Genomic DNA, 26,326 nt, shown 5'->3' with positions numbered 1-26,326 from the left:
GGGTGACAAAGTAGGAAGAAGCCACAAAGTTAGGGAAGTCTGAAGGACAGAGGTGTGCTTTCATCTCCTGAGGGAAAAAGAAATGTCCCAATTTTATTACATGGAGATTAAAAATGGACTAGAACAGTAGGCTGGCATCCTAGAAGGGAGAGTGAATGCAACGTTGCTACTGCAGGAAGCTGCTGGCGTAGAACCTGAATGTATTGTGTGTATGTAAAAGTTCAGAAATAAAATCTTGGGGAAACTCATCAAGAAGGTGGATTAAAAGTTACATGTGTTAACCCTCAGTGGTCAGATGGGTAATGATTTTAATCTTACTGTTGATACGTTTCTGATCATGTATTACCTATTTAAAACTTTTGAAAAAGTTATTTAAATCTTTGCATTAGAAGTTTACAAAGATGTAAACAAACAAAAACCACATAAGAATTGCTGGAATGTTTGTTCTAGAGTGGTGATAGTTTTTTCCCTTCTACGTGGTCGAAAAAAACAACAAATCTTTTTTTTTTCACAGATACAGGCAGTGCCTGTGCAAGGAAGATGAAACACAGACTATTTCAATTTAAAAAAAAAACATTTCATTAAAAAACTGTCCTTTTCAAGTTCATTTTTGGGAGCATGCTCTTGACATTTATTTTCACAGAGTTTAGAGTAAAATAATTGAACCCAATAAAATATAAACTGGTCTATGTATATATATATATAACCTGTTTTAGGCAACAGGCCAGTTTTTCTGTTTTCTTTACACTGAATATTTGTATGTCAAACAATATTTTCATTGCATTGTAGAAAGACCATCTGGAAAAAGAATAAAAATAAAAAGATAAATGGGTGTGAACATTCATTGACTGCTTATATAGACACAAGGTGTGCCCATGTGCTGCAGTGTAGGTTTTACATTTTATGTCATTTAGTCCTTGTGACAACACTTCGAGATAAGTCTCACCAGTCCTGGAATATAGATCAGAAAACTGAAACTTAGGTTAAGTGACTTGTCTCAAGTTTTCTTTATAGAAGAGGTCAGATTTGAGCCCCCAATTTTTTTTTTTAATCTGTGAACTAAATAACAGCACCCTTTTCCCTCACCAAAACTTCTGTTGTAATACCAGATTCTCATATTAATTTTGAAATCTGATTCTTTCTGGTCTTTTATTTCTAAATACTGTGGGTGGAAATATCTATTGTTCCATGAAAAAAAAAAAAAAAAGAGAGAGAGATAAATGACCAGAGACCAGGATAATCAACTTAAAAATAGAATTGAGGCTAACAATAAGGAATAGTGTTTAATCTACAGTCGCTTCACTTTTACCCATAATATTTTTGTGACCTTCCTAAGCTAATAATGTCACATTTTAAACAATGGTAGAATTTTGCTGTCAACACATATCAAAATATCAGTCTTCTGTACCCCCACAGTAGCAGCATTATTACCAAACCAGTTTACTCACCTGGCTGATAAAATGTTCCTTTTTCACATGTCTGGAAATGTATCTAATGGAATCAGTGGCCTTTTCCAAGAAAGCAACCAAAACTTTCTCTCCGTCTTTGATGCGTCTTGGTTTTGTTTTGTCCAGGATTTGAGCTTTCACTACCGGTTCACTTTCATCTTTATCTGGGAAAGGGGAACGGTCTGCATGGCTCTCCATGCAAAGGAATTTCGGAAGGGTCTGAAGGAACAGCCTCTTCACCCAGGGGGCCATGGGGTGGTAGGTTGAAGAAGATCTATGGTGAACATTAATTACAAAAACGGTCACAATAATTGACAGGGTAACAAAAATCATAATGAACAACAGGTATTCTCCGATGAGAGGGATGACTTTGGAAGAAGATGGGATTATTTCTTCAATGACCAAAAGAAACACGGTCAGGGAAACCAAAACAGAGGTTGATAGTGAAAGTTTCTCGCCCTCATCAGAAGGCAGGTAGAACACGAGAACCGTCAGAAAGGACAGTCCCAGGCAAGGGATGATCAGAAAGAGGGTGTAAAACAGAGGCAGGCGTCTCAGGACAAAAAAATAGGCAATAAACGGATACCAATAGTCACCATCTCTTCGGTTTCCCTTCAGCCCTTTTGCATTTAAGATTTCCCATTCTCCATTATCGAAGAAGTCTTTCCGGTCGACATTGTCGTTTATGAGAATGAGGTCGACCATGGCGCCATCGTAAGTCCACGATCCAAACTTCATCGAGCAGTTCTGCCGGTCAAACGGGAAAAACGTGACGTCCATGGTGCACGAACTCTTATAGCTGGCTGGAGGAGTCCACGTCACGGTCCCGTCATATTTCACGATGACTTTTGTCATGAGAGACCCTTCAAATCGGCCATCAGCACTGTAATGGAAGCAGCTTGACTTGAGTGGCTAGTTAGCGTTTATCACTCGGTTGGTTGTGTGGGTTTTTTTTTCCTAACCCACAGCTGGACTATTTGTAGCTATTACCTACTTTAGTGTCAGACACTATTTTTACAAGAGAAACAATACTTTAGTTCCTTAAAGGTATATAATTGACTTAATTATTTTGCCCAAATCAGGCTTTTCTATTCTTAATTCTAATCTGACCAGTATGTACATATTTTTTGTGCAATACTTGCTTTTTAATTTCTTCATAATCCTTGCTTTATTTTAAAAAAATATTTTTATTATAAACAACGAACAAACATACAAACATACTTGACATACAAACATTCTTGACATAAAAACATTCCTGTCATGGTGTATAATCAATGGCTCATACTATCATCACATAGTTGTGTGTTCATCACCATGATCTCTTTTTTTTGAATATCTGCATCTCTCCAGCAAAAGAAAGAAAAAAGAAAAACTCATACATGCCATAGCCCTTACCACTCCCTTTCACTGACCACTAGTATTTCAATCTACTCAATTTATTTTAACCTTCGTTCCCCCTATTATTTGTTTAATTCTTACCCATATTTTTTACTCATCTGTCCATATCATAGATAAAAGGAGCATCAGACACAAGGTTTTCCCAATGTGCGATACTTACTTTTCAAAGAGAACTATGTCAGGAAGCCAGAGAGATTCTGACGGAACTTTAATCGAATGAATTCCACCATATTCATCAGGATTCCAGCGTAATTTGTGGTCTGTCCATTCCTATATGAAATTAATATACTGTAATTTTATTCTGAAAATTAAATATATTAAAACTTGGGCTCTGAAAGTTTCTTTTAATTATTGATCCAGTTGCTGCATTAAGAGAGGGAAGCTCCTCTGCTTTAGACCTTATGACACTACTCTCTGGGATTCCTTACAATTCAGCAAATTCAATTTGAGGCAGCCTGGCCTCATCTTAATCACATGGCCACATACTTTGCCTGTCTGGTAGTCCCCAAACCACCACATCTACTTCTCACAATGAAGAGGTTTAGTAAAAAATGCCACTGAATCATGATCTACTTTTTCAGATTCTTCTCTTAAGAAACACAAAAAATGAAATACAACTGATAGATCTAATAGTTTTGTAGTGAAGTTGGTCCAGTGCTATTTTAATCTCATAATAATGGGTATGAAACGATTTGAAACATCACTCAAGAGTCTTGGCCAAGTATGCATCCGGTATGTTAATATGAAATATCTAGCATCTGCTGATTATTCCTGATGACATTATAACTTTCATCCAATGAAAACATAACTCCCAAGAATTTCTAAAATTCTAATCTGAATTTTATGAGCTCCCAATAAGTTTTAAATTGTAGTGCTGATATTACTAGTCTCCAGATGCTTACATATTTTTCCTCATAATAGAATAATATCATTAAGCATGTTTTACAGAGGCTGATGGATCCAGATTAACAAACTTGATCACTAATTGATTGGATTGTGACGGTCAAGAGGATGATATATGGATGACCCAATTGCAGCAGAGGTGGACTTTATTTGAATGACTTTGGATCCAGCATCTTATAAAATCTGATCTGAACATTGAATTCTTCTATTCCACTGTCCCTCATGTAGACAGTTGAGTAATGATGCAGGATAATGTAAAATAGCATTTCAGAGAGGTAGAAGGGTATGCCTAGGGGGAAGCCTGGGTCCCAGCAATACCAACTTCATCATTAAAAAATCAGGAGTCAGCAGATGGATGGCTTCCCTAGATGGCAAAATACTGAAATATTCATGATGCCTGAAAAATGATGGAACTTTTTCAGCCCAGATGAGACATTGACTACCTTAGATATTATTTGTGAATCTTGATCCTTGATGAAAAAAAAATGTGAAAGATATGAGCCATAAGGAAGCTAGAATTTAAAGCAAAAAACAAATTGCATGACTATTTATGGAAAATCATGTATATGAAGATTGACAGTTTAAGAGCACAATCTAATAAAGTATTTACCATATTTGCTTGGCACTCACAGGCTTCTCCCTTTTTCCTCCTCCTTTGCCCATTTTGAAGAGCAAATATAATTTCCACCCCCCCCCCCCCACCACCACCATGATCATTTGCTTCCTAAGAAGACTTAACTATCATCTCATCGGCAGGTTGAAGCTCAGAAATGTTGGTTGGAACTCACAGTAGCATTTTGTTGTTGTTGTTTCTGCTTAACTTCCACTTTATTCACTTAAAATTTTTTCTTTTGATAAATTCAGTCTTTTTGTGTGCAGGTCTACATGCAAACAGTTGTATAACCATTACCACCAGCAAGGTACAGAACATCTCTGTTTTAGTCTCCCAGCTGCTAAACCAAATCCATACATGTTGGTTTGACAACAGGAATTTATTGGCTCATGGTTTCAAAGCCTAGAAGGCTTGCTGTCTCCTTGGGTCAATAGCTTCTGGCTGGTTGGCAATTGTTTGGATTCCTTGGCTTTCCATCACGTGGCAATGCACATGGTGGTGTCTTCTCCTTTCTCTTCTGGGTTCTGTTGACTTCCAGCTTCTTGCTTCTCTGTTGGCTTCTCTTTCCATGTCCAATTTCCTTTGCCTATAAGGACCTCAGTCATATTGGATTAAAGCCCACCCTCATTTAGTTTGGGCACACCTTAACTAACAACATCTTCAAAGGTCCTATTTACAAATGGGTTCATATCCACAGGACCAGGGCTTGGGGCATGAGCATGACTTTTATAGGGCATATGATTCAACCCCAACAATCTCCATCTTCCCCTAAAATTCCCCTTTGTAATCAACCACCCCTCCCCCCATTTCCAACTCCTAGCAACTACAATCTGTTTTATGTTCCTAGAATTTTGCCTTTTCCAGAATTGCATATAAATGCAATCATATAGTATACACTTTTTTTTATTCTAACTTCTTTTACTTAGTACAATGCATCATGTATTCTTCCATGTTACATGTATGGGCAGTTTGTTCAGTTTTATTACTCCCACAGTATGTTCATTTTTATTACCGAGTAGTATTCCATTGTATGACTGTACCACAGTTTGTTTATTCATTCACCTGCTAAGACATCTGGGTTGTTTCCAGTTTTTGATGATTATGAATAAAGTTGCTATGCACATTTTGTTCAGTTTTTGGGTGAATATAAATCCTTATTTCTTTTGGGTAGGTACTTAGAAGTAGGATGGTTGGGTCATACGGTAAGTATATGTTTAACTTTGTAGGAAATTGCCAAACTGTTGTCCAAAGTGGCTGTATCATTTCTTATTCCTACTAGCAATATATGAGAGTTCTATTCGCTTTGCATCTTCTCCAGCACTTGACATTGTCACATTTTTAATTTTAACTCTTATAATGGATATGGAGAGGTATCTTGTGATTTTTTTTTCAAGATTGTATTACTTGATTTTATGTTACACTAGGTGGTAGGTATGAAGCAATCCTCCTTAATAAATCTGACAATTAGCTTCACTCAGAACATTTTTAATAATGCACATTTAAAAAAAGCATTCATCTTACAAATTATTCTGCAATCCAAAATAGCTTGGAAAACAATGTTTAGAAAACAAAAGCCAATGTAAAAAGACAGGTTAAAACAACTAGAGACAGAACAGATTTTATACGGCTCTAATTTTACAGTTTTCCTTACTGCATGATTAATGTCAGAAATCAGTTCCTTTAGCTGGCTCCGCTGCTCAGGATTTAAAGACATACCTTTTCTTCCTGGTTCCATCTCACCTTCTCTAATGTCAATTAGGACTTTCCCTTTAAAGTCCCCAACACTGACGTCCTGCATTTTTCCAATCTGAAGCATGTTATCATCTCTGCGGCTGCTGCTCTGCTTGGAAGGTAATAAATAGGGCTCTTGAGGTTTCACCAGTTTTTTGCGTCTTTACAGGTTTTTCCTGAGTAACCTGCTTTTTCCTTTTTAACTTTTTGTCGACGTCACTATCAGAATCACTGCCAGCTGAGCTCAAAGAAACAAGTTTCTTTGATTTAGGCATTGCTCTGCTCCCGTAGCCCGACTGCCGCCCGTTCCCTTGCTCGCTTCCTCAAGACTCCTTGTTATTTTAATAAGCATTTTCTAGTAACTAATAATAATGAACATCTTTTCATGTGCTCTTTTGCCACCCATCTATCCTATTTCATATATGGATGGCATATATCAAATATATAGAGTAAAGATAAGTAAATAATACATTTTATTGTTTATTACATCATTTGTATACTGTTTATTATATAATTAATATATGAATAAATAAATATATTATTTGAAAATACACGATTTCAAAGGTGTATCCTGTTGCCTTGCTCAGTTCATGCAATTTTTGAAACTTTTTTGTAGATTTTCTGCATAGACAACCATGTCATCTGCAAATACAGAAGTTTATTTCTTCCTTTCTGATCTGTGTGTCTTTTATTGTTTTTCCCTGCTTTAATTCACTGGCAAGGACCGCCAGTATGTTTGCTTTCTTATCACTGAGTTTTTAGTTATATGGGCTGGATACAAGCCCTCTGTCAATAATTGCTTTGCAAACTTTTTCCCCCCCAGTCTGTGGTTTGTCTTTTTATTCCCTTAAAAATATCTCTCATGAGGCAGAAATTTTAAATTTTGATGAAATCCAATTTACCATTTTTTCTTTCATGGATTGTGCTTTTGGTGTTGTATCTAAAACAAATCTTTGCCTAACCCAAACTCATAAAGATTTTCTTCTATGTGTTCTGCTAGATATTTTGTAGTTTTAGGTTTTAAGTGTAGGTCTATGATTCATTTTTTAGTTCATTTTTTAAAGTGTGAATTATGGATTGAAGTTCAGTTTGTTTCTGATCAGAAAAGTTGTAGGTTTGCAGAAAAATCAGGTATAAAATACAGAGTTCCATATACTACCCCATTATTCACATCTTGCATCAGTGTGGTAATTTGTTATAATTGATGAAAGAACATTTTAATAACAGTACTGTTAACTACAGCCCATGGCTCCCCTTGAGGTTTAGTATTTGTCCTTTATAGTCCTGTGGGTTTTGTTTTGTTTTAATGCTTATTTTAGTTACATATGAGGTTTAGTTTTTTGCATATGCATGTTCAATTGTTCTAGTACCTTTTGTTGAAAAGAGGGAATTTTCTCCATTGAATTGCCTTTGCATGTTTGTCAAAAGTCACTTGGTCATATTTGCATGGTCCTATTTCTAGGCTCTCTATTCTGTTCCATTTGAGCATCTACAGGAGGAGTTCACAACTTCACACTGACCGTGAGGTGAAGGGCGCCCCCTGAGGCACGCAGGCTGGTGGCCCTGCTGGAATCCAAGCCAAGGGCCACCTGAAGCCATCTGTTCTTTTCCCTCTCCCCAGGCTGCGTTATAGTAGAGAAACGTGTTAAAAATTCTTCGTAACTTCAGTTGCTTTCATCAGGCATTCCATGGCTCTGTTCTTATAGTTATTTTTGGTGCTGATAGCTATAGAGCTTATTGATTGTATACTCAGGCTAAAACAGTAGCTCATCCCATCTCCCCTCTGTTTAAAAAAAGCTGCTTGAATTTAATAGTAAAATATCTGTTAAATGAGGAATTATACAAATAAGCATGTTACACTGTGTTCTAGTTTGCTAGCTGTCGGAATGCAACACACTAGAGATATATTGGCTTTAATAAAAGGGGATTTATTTCATTAGTTCTTCAGAGGAAAGGCAGCTAACTTTCAACTGAGGTTCTTTCTTATGTGGGAAGGCACAGGGAGATCTCTGCTGGCCTTCTCTCCAGGACTCTGGGTTCCAACAACTTTCCTGGGGTGTTTCCTTTCTGCATCTTCAAAGGCCTGGGTTGAGCTGTGAGTGCTGAGATGAGGTATGCTGAGCTGCTTGGGCTGTGCTACATTGAGCTCTCTCATTTAAGCACCAGCCAACTAAATCAAACATCATTCATTGCAGCAGGCACGCCTCCTAACCGACTGCAGATGTAATGAGCAACAGATGAGGTTCATGTATCATTGGCTCATGTCCACAGCACCAGAACGAGGTGCCTTCACCTGGCCAAGTTGACAACTGAATCTAACTACCACACACTGTGACCAAGTTCAATGAGAATCAATGCGAGCAAATATTATGGGGTGAAGAGGAACTGTATAACAGGAGCTATCAGTTGACTATATGAAGGAATTGGCATATCACACGATCTTTGCAGAAAGAGATAAACAGAAAATAAAATAGATACTGTGGTGTCTGCTGCCTCAAATTTATCTGCCCTTTTCCTAGCGAAAGTATGTCAGTTTCCTTTTAGGGAACCACCCTTCTCATTCTCAATCACCAGCTTTGGGTGGAGCTGACTCTGTAGCCTGCTGAGAATGGAAATGCATCCCAGCCCTGTCCATGGTGATTTTCAGGGATGAACAGGAAACCAAGCCAGAGTCAATGAGATGCCATGAGGCCTCAGGGACCACAGGAAGAGAGGCAGGCCATTCTTTCCTGCTGGACTTGAACATGAGAAGCATTTTGAACATGGAATTGATGCAGCCACTCTCTGCTACTGCTAGAGAAAAGCCTGGATGACAGTGGTCCACTCCGGGGGACGTGGAGCCCAGTGATACACTGAAGGAATACCAGGTCCTGAGAATATTGCCTGAACCCCTGAATTAAATGGCATGTGAAGACAGCCCTATCTCTGGACTTTTCAGAATGGGAAAGTCAATAGGGAATCGTTTTGCTTATGTCAACGTGGGTTGGGTTTTCTGTCACTTGCAACCGAAGACTCCTAGGCTGATCCTGGAAAGAATCCAAGTGGACATCCATCAGGCAGCATGCTGCAGACACACAGCCAGGGAGCATCAGAGACAGACACAAACTCAGGCAGATTGGCTCCAGAGATGCACTATTACCCTTCAGGCTCATCTTTAAAAAATAATGTTACTGAGCCCAGCTAATGGGTTCACCCTCACAGTTCCTTCCATTTGGAACATAAAGAATGCTAGAAACTAATTGCCTGCAACTTGGATCCAGTTTTCTTCCTCCTACAAGCATAGCCAGCCTTAATCTAAGCCCAGTTTTACCCAGCAATGAAGAAAACAGAATAACTAAAATTCTAGTGTTTATTGCAAACCCCAGCAAACAAATATTAATTTTTACAAATGATTCTAAAGGAACTAGGGCAAGCACCAGCAGGAATAGATTTTTAACTCAGAAAGATTTGACTTGCTGACCCAACCTCCAGCAGCAGCCCTAGGAGCTATGGGCTGAGATGTCATAGAAGTAGTGTCTCTGGGGGTCAGAGTTTGGGGTGGGAGGGGGTGGGAATTCATTCATTCAACTAATATGCAAGGCCATGAGCACAGAGAGGTGATCACAACAAAGTCCCAGCTGCCGTGTACCCCTGGTTGGCCCAGACAACACACAAGTGAGCAGATAAGTAATATCCACACTTTGTGATTATTGCCTTGGAGATAGTGATTTGGGTTTAATGATAAAGAACAGTGGAGTGGACAGGAAAGGGATCTTAAAGGAGATGATGTGTAGGCTGAGAAATGAAGCGTAAGAAGAAGTCAGAGTGGTGGGCTGTGGTGTGGGGTAGGGAGAATGTCATAGATGGAAGAGCATGTGGGAAACCTTCGGGATGGAAACAGATGAATGAATGAATGAATGAATGAATGAATGAGGGACACACTGAAGAGGATATGGAAAGATCTATAGTGGATTTGGTTTGCATTCTTTTCCTGAAAAGAAAAAAGGGCCAGGTGGCACTCTTAAACGGTGCCATTAACTTGGTGTACCCAGAGGAGAAAGAACATTGAATTAATGTCAAAAAGTGAGTTTCACCCCTGGATTGTCTGTCCTTTACTAGTTGTTACAATCTAGAGAAGTCACTTTCTTGTTTCTAAGGAACCATGAGATTTTCTGGTCACTTCTCTGATCTCTCTGAAACCGTGGGCATCTGGAGGTTAACCTCCTCACCCTTCTTAAAGTAAGAGATTAGAAATAATAACCTGTGTTTGTGTAGCATGTTCTAACAAGACTCTCAAAGCCCTTTGCAAACATCAGCTTCACATTACGACAGCTTCAGGTTTGAGAGCTATGTTATTGCAGGAAACAGAGTCAAATATCAAAGTTAATCTATGACTAGGGATAAAAAAATGGAAATATACTTTAATTCTAGGCTTCTTGATTTTGAAAAAGTGCAATTCCAAATCCATACCACATATATTTCCTTCAAACTGCCTTTCTCACAGCATATTTCATCATTATAGTACTCCAAAACCAAATTTCATTTAAACCTAAATATATAACCTTTTTACTATAAATAAATTCTTCAAATTATTCTTAGTTTAATATTAAGACTAAAAGACAGTAAGGAACAAAATATTCCTTGTCTCTGTCTTAATTTGCTGTCCCTTGGATACCTCTAAAATCTCCAGGTATTCTAAGGTCAGATGTGAAATTCTTAAAAACAAATTAATCTCTAATAGTAAATTTACCAACATGACATACTATATGTCTCAGGAACCCATGGGCTTTTAAGACCCAGAAATGTGGTTTGTCCTTAAGGACAAGAAAACCTAAAAAAAAGCATCAGAAGGAATTGATATCCACTGAATTCCTACTACATTCCAGATAATCTGATGGCCACACTCAGTATATTATCTCATTTGACCTCCCAGCAACCCAGTGAGCTAAGCATTGCCTCTATTTTGTAGGTTAAGAGACAGAGGGTCACAGAGGTTAAATGACTTGCCCAAGTTTATATAGCTGCGTCCTTTGACACTTACTCATTTGGCTTAATTCTTATGCAGAGTTCGCTTGAATACAGAGTCCAAACTGGCTTCCTTTGCTAAGGTCAGAGTGAGATAGTAGAGAAGGAAGGAATAAAAGCTACACATGCCATTCCAGACTTTGGGAGTCACGTCCTTTTATGACACGCTTTCCCTTCCATCGTAGGTGGTTTATTTCTCCTTACAGACATGCTCCAGGTAGCTATCCAAGGAGGCTTCCTTATGTTAGCCGAATTTTTTGTAGATGTTAAGATAGGAATCAGCTTTTGGATTCAGGCGGCTGTATTTCCCTTGGCGTTGTCATGGGGAGTGGGAAAGCAAACGTCTCAGCTACAGCGGAGGCCGGGTTGATTGTCTTCTCACTGTCTTGCTAGTGTCTACACCCAACAGCGCCTTACTCAGTGCCTGAAACATAGTAGGCTCTCAGCAAATGCTTGCTGAGTGAGTAGGTGAACTTGGCATCTGTTGCCCTTGTGATTTTTCATCCGACGACATCTAGGCAAAGTATCCAATCTTTGTGTCATTGAAAAAAGGATTGGTTTCATTTTCCATTTCCTTTAAGGATGCTTGCAATGCAGTTTTTGTAAGCTTGGATATACTGATGCAGAATCTAAGTACTTTCTCATGTAGTTTTAGTAAGTCGATGTCAATCTATTTATGGCTTATCGGGTTTTATGACTCTCTGGAAGTATGAAGGAGGAAGACAAAAGAGTTTGCAAAATAAGATCAATAAAATAAAAATAGCCTAATGTGGAAAACTTTCTATGGATGTCACTAGATTTGTGCCTGATAAAGCTTTTTGGTTGAGATGATAAAAGAGGAATGTCTAAATCACCAGAGGAAATTGGGTAGAAAAGGAAATTGTCTCAGTCATGTCTGCTATCGTGGAATGTGCTTTTGTTCCAAGTAAGTAGAATTTCATTCTCTATGTGGATATGAATTGGGAGCACTCTTCAGTGACTGGGGGGTGGGGAGTGGGGATAAGAAAAGAGGAAAAATTGAGCATACTTTTCTTTATTTTGACTGAGATACACAGGGGTGACTGGAAAGAGTTTCCAATGGGTTTGTTGGGGTGTGAGAACCTATCGGCCATGTTATTAGGTGCTTCACAAATTTTCCCTGTGTTTGGCTTGGAGAACTTCTATTTACTCTTCAAGACCCAACTTAAATCCCTTTCCCCTTTGAAGCTTTTGCTCACTTCCACCCTGTCTCATTGTCCTTTTGATATCATCACAGTACATTATGCATTCTTTTCTAATGGTGATCATCATATTGCAGTAATTATTTTTCACACCACTAACACAATGTCCTCTCCTTGAAGGCAGGGGCTGTGTGTAATACTTCTCTGTATATCCAGCCTCTTGCAAAGTATCTGGTTCTCAATAAACTCTGTGGAATGAATAAGATATGGAGCAAATCCTAACTTCATTTTCTCCTAAATATCCTCCTAGACCATCTCTATGAAACCTTAACTGATTCCTCCACCTTAATAGACTGAGAGGCCCCAGAGGCTGAGGGTTCAAGTCGGAGCAGGAGGAGACCCTGATGGAGAGGAGAACTGAACACCCTCGCCAGCTCCCTGCAGTCGAAGGCAAGGGAATGATTTTTTTTCTATAATCCAGACATCACTTAATAGTGTGTAACCTTGGACAAGACATTTAAACTCTCCAATCCTCATTTTCTCATCTACAAAGTAGGAATAAGAATAGAACCTACCTTTTAGGGTAACTGTGAGAATAAAATGAGATGAGTCACATGCTGCCCTCAGTGTAGGGCTGGGCCTTCCAAGTGCTTCATAAAGCTTTGGTATTATTACTATTAGCTGCTCTGAAACTAATAGAGTATAAAACACCAATGCAAGCTTTTTTTTTTGGTTTAACACCAATTTTGTCTTTTTTTTCCATCTCTTTTTTCCTTCAACTTTCTTTTTCCATCCAGCTTTATGAAACTTTTTTTAAAAAGCAATAGTATGGCCAAACTCACATGCCTCCCACTCCGTGCAGGCTTCTCTGACTGCCACCCAGGCCAAAGAATCATCTTCCTTTTTGACTCCCACTTCGTTTGTACCATAACATAGCACAAAAGGCATACTCATTTCCTACTCCACTTCTAATATGTTTATGTCTTACAGGCATACTCATTTCCAACTCTACTTCCAATATGTTTTTATCTGTGAGCGAACATCACTTTGACAGTATTTTCTGTGGTTCTATGGCTGTGCAGCTTCTTTTCTCTTACTTTGGTTTCTCCTATGATTTAGAGACATTTTTGGTGTTTGGCACAGAAGCAGCGATATACGGCAGAAAAGACCTAATCAGAAGTTAGGAGACCCAGATTTCAGCCAGAGGCGTTTCTAGACTCTTCTACCTCTGTAAAATGGGGGGTAGTGATACCTCTTTTTCTAACTCAGGGTGGTTGAGAGGCTTACATCAAATAGGAGCAATAACAATCCTTTGTAATCTAAACGAAATTAAAGTCCGTTAGTCTCATCATTTCTATTAAATGGGGACCCAAATCAGTGGGCTGACTTCACCAGGTATCAACTTGCTCCCTGTGCTACAGATTTCTCACGTTCCTTTTGGGTGTTGGAGATTTTTAGGATTTGACTCAGTTTTGAGCAGTCATTATAATTCTGGTGGCATAACTGGGCTGAGAGGCATTTCTGAAGTTACAGCTAAGACTCAAGCAGTCCATGCTTGCACCCCTCCATGTCCAAATCTGTTCTCTTTTTTTTGGAGGGGGGAGAGGTGCATGGTCTGGGAATCCAACCCAGGTCTCCCGCACGAGAGGCGAGCATTCTACCACCGCATCTGTTCTCTTACACCCGTCCATGTCCAAACCTGTTCTATTTGATGGAAATGACTTTTTGTTTTCAAAAATCACAAGAAAAGTGAAAATAACCTATAGCCTCGGTGTTAAAGGTCAACAGTCCCCTTTATTTTATTTTAAGTGAGAGATTATGAAAGCTTAATCTCAAGGAGTGACTGGGGAAAGAGGTATGTGTGAAGGAGGGAGGGCTTTTTGTTTGTGTGTGAGTTTTGTTTGTTTAACCTCCTCAGCCTATTGACACGTTTGCAGAAAAAGTCTGAGTTCTTTTCTACCCTGCAAGCTCAAATACAAGTTCTAATGTCTTTATTAACTCAGATTACCTCCAAATTCCACAGCCTCTAAATTTCAGGTGTGGAATAAGTTACTGAAAAATGAGCAATGTGACTAGTGATATCTGTTTATTTAAATCGTACATATATTGGGCGGGACACGGTGGCTCAGCAGGCAAGAATGCTTGCCTGTCATGCCAGAGGACCCGGGTTTGATTCCCGGTGCCTGCCCATGTTAAATCATACATATATACACAGTGTCAGTGTATTATTTTCTCCTGGATGTTTTCTATATGCAACTAAAATAACATGCAGCTCCATTTCCTAACTTGCTTTCATACCTACCAATTGAAGAATTAGCAGAACAGAAAGTGATAAAATTTTTAAGAGTTTTCTAACCAAAGTTTTTGGGTGGGAGAAATTTGATGACTCTAAATGAGCCCCAGAGAATCCCCTTGCAGTTTATCGATTGTTCATTATAGTTATTGGCAGAAAGAACTCAACGATACATACAAAACCTGGATAGATAACTTACTTCAAAAAAGTATTATGCACGTATGTTAAGTGAAACATTTAAGATCTCTCCACCAGGAATATTTTAAATCCACAGACAGTTTAGGCAATATCTGGACATTCATTAAAAACCAAGCAATTAATTGCTAACAAAACAAAAACCAAAGCAAACAATTTGGTTTTTTTGAGAAAACCCAAATTTCTCACCAATCAGGGAAGTAGCGGTATTTTCTCTTTTTCCATAATATGTAAAATTGAGTTTTGAACGGTAATTATTTACTAAAAATTCTAGAACAAAAATCTGTCTGACAGATTCCTTTTGGCAACAGGCTACAGCGAAGCTGAAAGCAACAGCCTAAGCAGAAGGCTGAACATAGTTCAGAATGGATTTTTAGTTGTGTCAGAAAACATTTATTCATCATTTTGTCCTAGGCCTCACTTTGTTCTGAAACAACTGATCTTGAGCTCTGCTCTTTCTAGGGAGCTGTCAGAAGTGACAGAAGTAGGTTCAGGCCATGGAGGACTGGGCGAAATGGGGGAATTCAACATCGCCAATTTCTCATCCAGTTGCAGGACCCCACTGGGAGGAGATTGCACGGCAGAGCCTTTCCCCCGGCTGTCAGTCACCGGCACCCAGAACCCTCCCCATCTCCACTCCCAAGAGCAACAAAGCAGAGCCATGTATACTTAGGAGCTTCCGGCTCTGCTCTCCAACTCTCACAGAAACGTAAAATAAAATCACTGACCCTTCCCCAACCAATCCCAAATATCTCCCAGAAGAACAAGGAATACTCTCTAAAATAATTATTTTTTCAAATGGAACCTTTCTAAACTGAAGCGAATCAAAAGATCTTGGGTTGACAAATACAACCCCTCTGTTGAAATTTACCTGTTTGAGCCACACATTTGTTGTCATCAGCTGGTTCTTTTCATCCTAAGAAAATGACATTTAACAATATTTTATACATTGAAATTAAAGGAAGATCTTTTTTTTTTGTAAAAAGGACCTCTGACCTTACCTTTGTGACGTTCAAAGAGTAAAAGGATTTTCAGCGTCAGACCAGTGAAACGGCATACTGGTTCTAAAATGTTATAACTATTTTTCTTAAAATGAAATAATCAAAGCAAGTACCAGTTCATTGCAGGGTATTTAAATAAAATCGTATAATCCTTAAAGGGGTGCAAAGTAGAACAAAATATTAGCTAAGTTGGAGGCTGGCTAGGTGAAGGGAAGTCAGTTTTGCACGGCTTTCTAGTTGGAATTCGGGGACACTGGGCCAGCTGGGGCTCCATTGGGGAGTGTGTGCGTGTGTGCGTGTGTGTGTGTTTGTGTGCACGTGTGTAGTGGAGCGGGGGTTTGGGAAATGTGGAAGGGTCATTCCGGGACATTGAGACCACAGCGGGAAGATTTTGCAGCATCAAGGAGAGTGTAAATTCATAGATTTCCCCAGAAATACAGCCATGGCAGAAATGTGAGAATGTTAGGGTCTGGGTGAGCAGGGGAAGTCATGGGGTTTTCAGGGACTCAGGAAGGTGACAGGTCACTCAGGGAGAGCAGCTCCCCGGAGTGGGGAGAAGGGATGGCTCAGGTGCTGTCTTTCCCCTTTCTCCCCTTCTGGGGCCAATGGAAGCCGCCCAGATGCACCCACCCTGAGCCCCGCCCCTCTACTTGCCCAGCTCCCCACTCCCGCCCGGGGCTTCTCCAGAAAACCTGGGGGTGGGGGGTGGGGGGGTGGACCATGTCCCTTATAAAACCACATTCACCCCACCCCCACCCCCCAGCAAAAAGGTCCCAGACTAACGTGTTGCAATGAAAGTTTATCCCATGCCACTTCTCATTCTTTCCTGGGCTCATTTCATTGGCTTCTTGAGGCAGACTTTCCGTCAGTAAATTATTTTTAAGATTTAAAAAGCAGACATGGAGAAGGAAAACAAAATAAAATCTTAGACTTGACAAACAGATCAAGGAATGCGGTTTCTATTTAGCTTAGTGCCAAGGGTTACTCACCACATCTACTAGCTGAGATATTTTCAATCCAAAATGCACTTTTATGGTGTCATTAGAATTTAACACAGGGCGAACCCATTTCTGATAACCTTGGAATAAATGTCTGAGAAGGGCATCTTCATTCTCAGCTACTGAGCGGAATCCTGCAGCGGCTGTAAGAAGCACGAGGGAACCTGAATTAAGTATCATGTCTGGTTTATTATTCTCTGGTTTTTACAGGGAAGTGAGGGGCTGAGGATGGCAAAAAACCATTGTGTCTTTCTAAACAGCCTAATTCAGCAGAGGCAGCCGTGAGTATATGGGTCTCTCTTTGATTCCGTTCTCATGCTCACCCCGACAATCCCAATTATACATTGCTAAAGATAGACTCTATTTATTTACCCAGGCCCTGCACACCCACAGGGTGTTTCCATTTATGGATCCCCAAAGGCTCATGTACGGGCTGCCCCTTCTGCTCTATGGCCCCTCCCTCAGGTCTCACCTTAAAGGCCACCTCCTCATGGACGTGGTCTCTGCCCACACACTGTGCCCCGTCTCCGCATCCTGTTTTTCTCCCTCGTGTCTTGGATCACGCTTTATTGTTCTATATTGACTGGTCATCAACTGTCTGCCCCAGGAGCTCCAGGAGGGCAGGGACAGGACCATCCTCATTTGCTAGAGTTTTCCCAGCACCCGGAACAGTGCCTGGCATGCGGCACGTGTTCGTGTTATAGATATTCAATGAGGGAATCGATGGACGGAGCATGTTGCTCCTGGACCGAGACAGTGGATTCTTTTGCCCAATGTGCTCAACTGACCAATTCCTGAGACACCGGGGCTTCCAAGAGAGAAAGAGTTTATTGCTAGGTGTCAAGCAGAAAATCATATGACCTATCAGCCCAAAATCTGTCTCCCCGAACTGCAGTAATTCTGATAGTTTTATAGTATTAAAAGATGGGCAGGTTTTAGGATAATGAGCACAATGGTCTCAGATGATGTGATTAGAAGTGATGTAATTATTGAGCGTGCACAGATTGATTACATCCCCAGTCACAGAACATATGTAAGAAAATGGTGGCCTTAATATGATGATGGGCATGATTTGTAGTATTATAATGAGGTCTAGGTGACTTACAGGTTCAAGTCTAAGCTACTGTGCATGCCAGATGGGCCCATTTTGGTTAGATCCAGCTTCGGTTATCTAGATAACATTTGAATTGGAGTGGGTCAGTGCCGGACTGATCCAAGCCCCTTCATTAATAACCATTAGGGATGTCTGCACTGATCACAAAACTCAAAAAATTGAAAAACTGGATAAATGGGTACAAATCAAAGTGAGTCACAAGGTTTTTACAGATCACAAGGGCACAAGATGAAGGCCATATGAGCATTATCAGAGATCTCAACCACCAAACTGTGAGGTCCTGAGAAACACCATCAGGTTATGCTTTAACTTTCAAGCTGGGGAAATGGCTTAGGACTGGGGTCTAGAGATAAGGTCTGTTTCTTTCCAATGCTGGACTATCAAGTGTAAAACAAGGGAGCACTTCTTTAAAATACATGGCTTCTTCCCCGAACGCTCAGCATTCCATTAATATTCCATAGCAATTCTTTCTGCACTGTATGCTTTTCCATGGAATGCCATTTTTCTTTCCACTAAACGATGTAGATAGTGGGCAGCAATCACATGCAAGACATACCCCCAAGTTTATGCACTTGAAATTCAAACATCCTTGATAGAGAAGAAAAGCAAAGTAGCACACCATTCCCACTACATGGATGGCATTTTCATTAAAGCACTTTACCAAGAGGGTAACAGTTAGAGGAGCCCTGTGGCCAATTTACACACAGAATGCGAGGGCTCTGCCCTACCCCCTTTCTCTTCCACTCAAGAAAGCATATTCAGATGCAAACGAGTGATCCAGAGGGAAAGCCTTACATTTGTGCTTATTTATTTAAAAAGCGAACCATTGCCAAGCTTGATACTTGAGCTATTATCAGTAGCCAGGAGCCTAAGGGGCAGGACAATTGAGCAGTTGCCAGGGCATCAGTTTATAAGGCCCCTAAACCCTCCTAGGAAATGTAGGAAGAGGAAAGAAATTTTAATTCCCTGACGTCTTCTTAGGGAAAAGGAGTTCAGTGGCACAGACTGAAATTCTTGAAGTCATCCTTGGCTCCTCTCCATTTCTCCTACCCTACATCCAATCTCTCAATTTCCTTTTAAATTCTTCCCCATTCTGATTACTTTCCATCTCCTTCACTGGGACTACCCTAATCACAAACTCCATTCATTCTCTCTGAGCTTACTATGCCAGCGTCCTAGTTGCTTTCCCTCTAGTTGCTTTGCAATCCACTCTCCATGCAGCAGCTAGAGTTACCTTTTAAAAATAGAAGAGGATGATGTCACTTCCCCAATGGCTTCCCATCACAGTTAAAACAAATCTCTCCCAAGTCTTCATTGTGATCTCCCAGGCCTCTATGAAAAGGCCCTGCCCACTTCCCCCCTTGCCCTCTCCCACCTGCCCTGACCGCCTGCCCCTCCCCAGGCCCGCTCGTCCGTCCTGCTCTTTCTGGAACATGCTCCCAGAGCGCCTGATGATTCCTCCCCTTGCTTTGTCTGGCTTTGCTCCAATGTTATCTCCTTATGGGATCTGATTTTCCACCAGGGCACTTTGTCATATTATATCTTTATTTGTTTATTGCTTGTCTGCCCTGGCAGAAAATGCCACCTCAATGAAGATGGCAGTTTTGTCTTGCTTGATACTTATCTCCAGTACCTAGAACAATGCCGGCACATAGTAGCTACCGAGCAAAGCATTGTTGACAGAAAAAAGCATTTGAGTAACTAACAGTTAGCTGTTTGACTTTTGTTTTGTGGAGAAGGCTTGGAGAGTTTGGGCCAGAGCTGAATTGCTGAGGACAAGAGCGGAGCTGTGAATGCGGCAGCCATCTTCCTTTGGCCTTCCCCTACACCAGGCAGCCCTCTCCTCTCAGGCTAAGAGCACTGTTTGAAGGGCACCGCGGCAGACACTGCTAGTTCTCTGCCCAACAGCTGTTCTCTCTTTCTTCTTTAGTAGTAGATAGTAATATTTTTTTCAAGGTTGCGTGGTGCTGGCTTAAAATACACAGCATCCCAGGCTGTGTGGCCAATTAAGATACAAATGGAAGCCATTGGGTGGGCTTTGTAGAAAAGATTGTTAAAGAGGATGGACTCAACCTCACATATGCCTTTCCAGTTTTGACTTTTTGCCCTTTGCCCTTCTTCCTGTCTGGAATTGGGATCTGATGTCGAAAGATTTGACAACCCACGCATCTTGCAACTGTGATGAAATCTACATGCATAGGCTAGAAAGACAAAAGGGCCTGGGTCTCCAATAGCATTATGGAGCTGCCACACCAGCCCGGGACTGCCTGCCTCCAAGTATTCTGGCATATAAGAAAAGAATTCCCTATTTGGTTAAACCACTGTTACATGCTTCTGAATGCAGTGCTGACTTACACTGGCCTCAATCTATTAGCCTGCTGAGAGTGCCAAATTTTTTACCTTCCTGGAGAGTCCTTGTGTCCCAGTCTGGTCCCATTAGCATACATTACTTAAGATACCATCTCACAACTGTTTGGGACACTCCAGGGAGACTGAGAACAATTGAATAATGTCTTAACCAACCAACACGTACAGGTTTGAATTTCTTAACTCAGATAACCCCGAGTGGAGAGAATTTGGGGCCTGTGATGGGGTTCCTGACCTTCCTTTCCTGGAAGGACATTTTTAATTCCATTTTGAAGGGAGGTGGAGTTGCATGTTGGTGGGGAAGAATCTAAAATTATAGCCTTGCTATTCAATACCCCACATTGGCCATCCCATGGCCGTAACCCTTTCTGAGGAGACTTGGATCCTTTCTTTAGCAGGACCCAAAAGGAAATGAGCACATCTGTCCTTTCAGGGACCTGCATATGTTTCAATCTGTGTGAAGACTGTCAAAGAGTGAGGCTGAGCCATCGAGCTGATGAATCGAGGAAGAAAACACACACACACACACACACATATATACATATCTTCAAGCTTCCCAAACCTTCCCAAAGTAGAAGCCGAAGTCATGGACATTATTAGCACAGCTGGAGGGCCCAGGCCTGGAAATGCTCCTATCTATTCTTTTTGTAAAGTAGAGCATTATGGGGAAGGCAAGAGCGTCTCACTGCGGGTTCTTTGAGGCCAGGGCCTCCCTAAGCATTTGATGATATTTGGAGAATGAACAAATAAATGAATAGTTGGAAACCAAAGGCCTCAACGGGTGCTTTCTGTGCCACAGAGGAGGGAAGCCGAGTCCACCTGATTCTAGGCGGTGTAAACATCACAGATGTGCTCAGAATTTCCAGGACAAGAGGTCTTGGAAGGAATAGATGGGTTCCTGAAAAGTTGCATGTGAACCAAATTTTTGCAGATTGACTTGTATTTCCAATTAATTAGAGAAGACTAATGTTTTATGATGCAACTCAGTGACTGTTGAAGAAACTGCTCTTGCACGATGAGGCCCCCCACCCAGGATGCTTCTCTTTGGAAAGCTTGGATTTCTCAATATCGGCCTTCTCACAGGGGACGGATGAGAATCGTTTGTCTCCATAAATAATTTCGGAATCACTTGAAAAGGAAGACAAGAAGTGAAATGACAATGGTGATAAGAAGTGGGGCTGAAAAGGAACTCAGATATCATAAAGTCCCTCATTTTACAGGTGAAGCTTCTGAGGGGAAGTGATTGCCAGCAAATGAATGGCAGGTGTGGTTTCCTGGCTCCCAGGTGAGCGACTTTGTAATACCTTGAGCAGTCTGGAGTGGGGGGTGCAGGGAGGGTGGAGAGGAGACCACGATGGTCTCCTTTCTATTCCATGAAATTTGTTTGAACAATTCAATCCTATGAACATATATTCATTGTTATTGCTTGTTGTTGTTGTTGTGAGCATTGCATTTTGCAAAATGCTTTACTGTTGTTGAAAGCAATCTACTACCTAGAAGACGGATATTTGAAAACCAGGCTACAAATAATATTAGTCTGGTCATAGGGAGATTCTAAAAGTAATGATGGTGTTTTGTAATCTTATTCCTATCCGCCTTGGCCGTAGGTGGCCTCTGGCATAGAGTGTTTTGCCCTGAGGCCTCTTGAATGGACATCCCACTGTGGTTGCTGTCCTCAGAGGGGGGCACCCTAGAGCTCTACAGCGAAGGAGAACTTGGGCTTAAAACGTGACCCTGATTCTCCACATTTCCTTACTTTGAATCCTGTCACCCTTCCCATCTTCCCCCAAACGCTTGGTCCAATGCACATGCTCAGAGGCTGTTTGCTGCCTGGTTAAAGCTTTGCCTCATCACTGTTTACAAAGGAATTTCATTGCTCTCCTGAATCCCGGTTGTCACCTCTCCTCTCCTCTCCCTTTTCTCTCTGCTTGAACTTTGTCTCATTTTTCTTTGTCAAACTCTTTCCTTTGGGACCAGACATTCAACTCCATAGGAAGAAAAGGGAGAGCCACAGACAACAGGAGCGCGTGCCAGCAATGCAGACAGAGATGGGGGTGGAGAGGGTGCTGCCTAATTCTATTTCCTCCATGTGGAACTTGGTCCAGGTCGGGGCTGCAGGAGAGCGCCCTGCTCTTGGCTCAGAATCCTGACTCTCGTTCAATTCCCAATTCCCACCCATGCACTCAAAAAAACAGAATCCTGACGCTGTACCAAACTCGTCACTCAGCACAATGAGAATCCAGCAAATATTTATTTAAGAGGTAAATATTTATTTAACGGTGTCTGAGACACTGGACTCAGATTTAGAGCCATGAGTTCTAGTCCTGATTCCAAGCTGCATGATCTTAAGGAAGGCATCTACCCTCTCCCAACGAAGACAGGAAGAGGATGATTTCTAATTCCCTTGCAGTTAGCACACTTTGTGTTTCTAGAATCTATGTCCATGAAACACCAACAAAACGTGGCCTATTAATGCCAAATATTTGCTGTTCAAAAGATTCAAAAAAGAGACGAAGTTGAAGCTGTGTCACTGACTGGGGACAGCCCTTCACTCCGCCAGCCCTTCACGGCAACCAGGAAAGCATCCAGCTAAGGGCCACTAAGGCTATCAAGGCACTAGAGAGGGCAGCGTGTGAGGGCTGAGGGCTCCCGCACCCCCAATCAATGAACCATGGGAGATTTGGATGAGGTGTCTGGTTCCAGGTGGAGGCAAAGAAAATTTTCCTTTGGGACCTATATCTCCACCTTCTGGTCTCTTTACCTTTCTTGATCGTGATCCCTTTCCCCAGGCACTCAGCACCCCCCCCACTCTCCCCCCAACCCAGTATCAGCATCCGCTGTCAGCAAAATGTTGACAAACTCATTCACACCGAGGTATCAGTAACTGATAAGTTGATGAAAAATTCCATGATCATGACAACACCATCACTCACCCTCAGCCAAGACAGTGCATCAATAATTGAAGGATTTCAAACCTCAGCAACACTGTTTAGGAGAGAGAGAAGTTTGTTTTGACACCTTTGGGTTTATTTTGCTTTTGCCTTCTATTATCACACCCTCTTCCAAAAAATCAAACGTGGTAGGCTCTCCTGACACCAGGTGGAGACAGCCCTGACAGTGAAATCCAATAACAAATGTTTGATGGAATCTTGCTCGCAAGGGAGCTTATTAGAGTGACTTTGTTTTCTCCCTCTTGCATCTCCACATCCTGGAACTGTGCCCAGGATCCAGTAGATGCTCAATAAATACTTATTGCACAAATAAGTGAATAAACACAAGTTATCATTTAGTAAGAGTGTTAAAAGGATGAATGAGATTCAAGCCCCGTTGCAGACACAAACGTACAATTGTGAATTAGCAACAGAAGAGATATCACATGACTGTACACGATTATCTTTTATGCCAAAGCCAGGAAAACAAAAATGAGGGGTTGCCCCTTGTCATTTAAAAAAGGTAGCTTGGGGCAGGCCACGGTGGCTCAGCAGGTAAGAATGCTTGCCTGCCAAGCCCGAGGACCCGGGTTCGATTCCCGGTGCCTGCCCATGTAAAATAAATTTTAAAAAAGCAAGATTAAAAAAAAAGGTAGCTTGGTGTAACAAAAAGAAACTATTTTCCTTAGGGTGGGTAGTAAGTTAAAGAACTTAACACAGTGGCACAGATCTAAAAATAAAAGTACATTCCAAGATCTAAAAATAAAAATAGCTTCCAAAGGATCTAGAAATATTCAGAGATGCAAGATTTATTACAGGTTATTACAGAGATTCATTATGGCTCTATGACAGATGTGTCCACATCTCAGCACACATTCCCGAATTCTTGCAGGCTACATAATGGAGAACGAGTACAGGCTTGCCTCTAATGCCAGTTTTCTTATGTAACCAATATTGTGCAGAGAGTACGATGCATGGTTGAACCAAGAGGTCCTTGTCAACTATGCTTGCTAACCAGTGAGACCATTTCCCTAGGGAAAGAATTCTTCCATAATAAATAGGATACCATAATAAGTTAAGGAAGGAAAATATTGGAAACCTGCAATATTAATTGAATGCTTAAACATACAGGAGTTGGTTATGATTTTTATGATTTTAAGACTTTATGGAGACCAAATCTAGTCACATTTGAAAGAGGTTGAGATGCTCTCTGGACTTAGAAATTACTCTTCTTGATTTTGAGTTCCTGGTATGAGGAAAGCCTCAGTCTTTGAAGGTTTGGATGTGTTCAGGTAAGTCTCACGGCCCTGTGACTTCTAAATCTAGGTTTTACTTCTGGACCTGGGTAAATCTATCTCAGTGAGTCCCATTATTCTCCATTTGGACATTACAATAACCATATGTGGAAAAAAAAAATACTAGTGGGAAATACAAAATGCTAATGGAATGACAGCCTCTGTCTCCTGGCTTTGGATGCTTTCCGGTCTAAGGAAAAGAGCTTTCTGTTCTTAAGTTACATAAAAAGTGAAATAATTCCCAAATCCAGAAAACTGGTAGGTGCAACTGATCATTGTTTCCTAAATTCTTCAGTATCTTTTTCTTCTCTTTTTCCCTCCTTATCCCCTCTCCTTCTATTTTTGCCCCTCTCCCTTCTTTTACTCTTATTTATCCTCTTTCCTTATCAAGAATTCCTCTGTTTTCAGTTGGATAATGAGCACATAAGGCAGACACATGCTCATGGGCATTTGATAAACACTTCTGCTTGTGATATACAAACATACCACAACTACCGGCACACACAAATTTATTAAAATATTTACGTCGATCTACAGGATATATTAGGCAGAATTAAATACCCACCCACAGGTGGGGTGATTATTAGTAGATATGATTTATAAATGTTAAGATAGAAAATTTCTATGCCAAATATTTAAACAATTCTCTGAGCAACAAATAGTTAGTACACCCAGCAACATTTTTCCTGCTTCTGTATCTTCCACCTGAGTTACTAATGATTCGACAGGAATAAAAAAATAAATAACAAATGCACAAACATTATGAAATTCAAAGATGCGATCTCTTTAGAAATATGCAGATTACACAGGATCACTCATATGAGTCATTTTTTAAAAGTTATCCTAGAAGTATCTATATATTACATCTTGTGAACCTAACGTTATCAATGCCATAGTTTTGCCTCTCCTGCTTAAATAATTGTACAGTTACGGTTTTAATTTAGTTTAATTCAAACTTACCTGAGGGGGTGATCCCAAGGGTGACAAGCACAGGTATAAAATCTGGCAGCATCATGATGTCAGTTTTAGAAAGATAATTTCTTCCTTTTCAACAACAGAGTATTTCCACGGTTAAACGAGTTTTTGGCAAGCAAATGCAGTGGTTCAAAGTCTGAAAAGAAACCTCTGAAGTGGGATAAAATCGTCTCAAACCATTTCACTTGAGTGTGAAGTCTTCCCGCACAGACCATTGATTTCCAGGCAGCTGTCAGAGCCTGTAAATCTAGCAACTGTCCCTGGGTCCTAACTCCTGACTTTTTAATTTACTCTCTTGCAAATAGATGCCGGGCAACAGTGAAAATGTGAAGTTAGATAACTTTCTGGATGTTAAGTGGGGTTTTTCTCATCGTTGGAGAGCTGTTTCATGGAGGAAAAACTGCTCTCTGAAACACCCATCTTGGAAGTTAGCAAGAAGTTTTTCATATACATTCCTCTTCTCTTGTCTTTTCATTTTAGACACAGCGTTTAAGAATAACGACTATGTCCCTTAGTCTCCCCATCAAATGGTTCTCAAATGCTTTAGTCTCAAAGCATCATCTCCATCTTACCCCCTACGGAAGAAAGTGTGGTGGGAGCTTAGTCTTGTCTCGTTTTTTGTGTTTTTTTTAATGAGACTAAGAGACCAATAATGCCTGCCTGTCTTTGTTTCCTCTTCACAGTTGATCAGATTCTCACCCAGAGGGTCCTTAGTAAATGAACGAGTGGGGAGCGGGGAGGTTAGGGCCAGAGCAAGGAGAGGGCAGGTGGGAGCTCAGCGTCACCTGCACAGGGACGAGGGAGCCTGGAGTGAGACTCCAGGACACTGAGGAACTTGGCTTCACCGACACTGATTTGGTTCAGTTAAACATTTTCTCAGTGGTATCTCATCAAGCCTTCA

At 40.8% G+C, this 26,326-nt stretch overlaps 1 protein-coding gene, 1 long non-coding RNA gene and 1 pseudogene across 2 annotated transcripts in view; 1 reads left to right on the top strand and 2 right to left on the bottom strand.

The window, feature by feature from the left end:
- The window catches only part of CHRNB3 (cholinergic receptor nicotinic beta 3 subunit), a 49,467-nt gene that overhangs the window by 2,894 nt on the left and 20,247 nt on the right, over window positions 1-26,326 (bottom strand). Inside the window, exons 4-8 of the mRNA XM_077151699.1 lie at window positions 25,411-25,494; window positions 16,736-16,887; window positions 15,617-15,661; window positions 3,007-3,116; window positions 1,449-2,331 (exon numbers count right to left, since the gene is read on the bottom strand). Of these exons, the coding sequence (XP_077007814.1) occupies window positions 1,449-2,331; window positions 3,007-3,116; window positions 15,617-15,661; window positions 16,736-16,887; window positions 25,411-25,494 (1,274 nt within the window). The remainder of the gene's footprint in view (window positions 1-1,448; window positions 2,332-3,006; window positions 3,117-15,616; window positions 15,662-16,735; window positions 16,888-25,410; window positions 25,495-26,326) is intronic.
- LOC143676694 (activated RNA polymerase II transcriptional coactivator p15 pseudogene) lies at window positions 5,880-6,368 on the bottom strand (annotated as a pseudogene).
- On the top strand, window positions 11,281-12,702 carry LOC143675976 (uncharacterized). The gene is made up of 3 exons (XR_013171728.1): window positions 11,281-11,314; window positions 11,895-12,022; window positions 12,568-12,702. It is a non-coding gene; the product is annotated as an uncharacterized LOC143675976 (long non-coding RNA).

The sequence above is a fragment of the Tamandua tetradactyla genome, chromosome 3 (genome assembly GCF_023851605.1).
Source record: "Tamandua tetradactyla isolate mTamTet1 chromosome 3, mTamTet1.pri, whole genome shotgun sequence".
NCBI lineage: Eukaryota > Metazoa > Chordata > Mammalia > Pilosa > Myrmecophagidae > Tamandua > Tamandua tetradactyla.
This window is presented reverse-complemented; position numbering and strand designations above follow the sequence as displayed.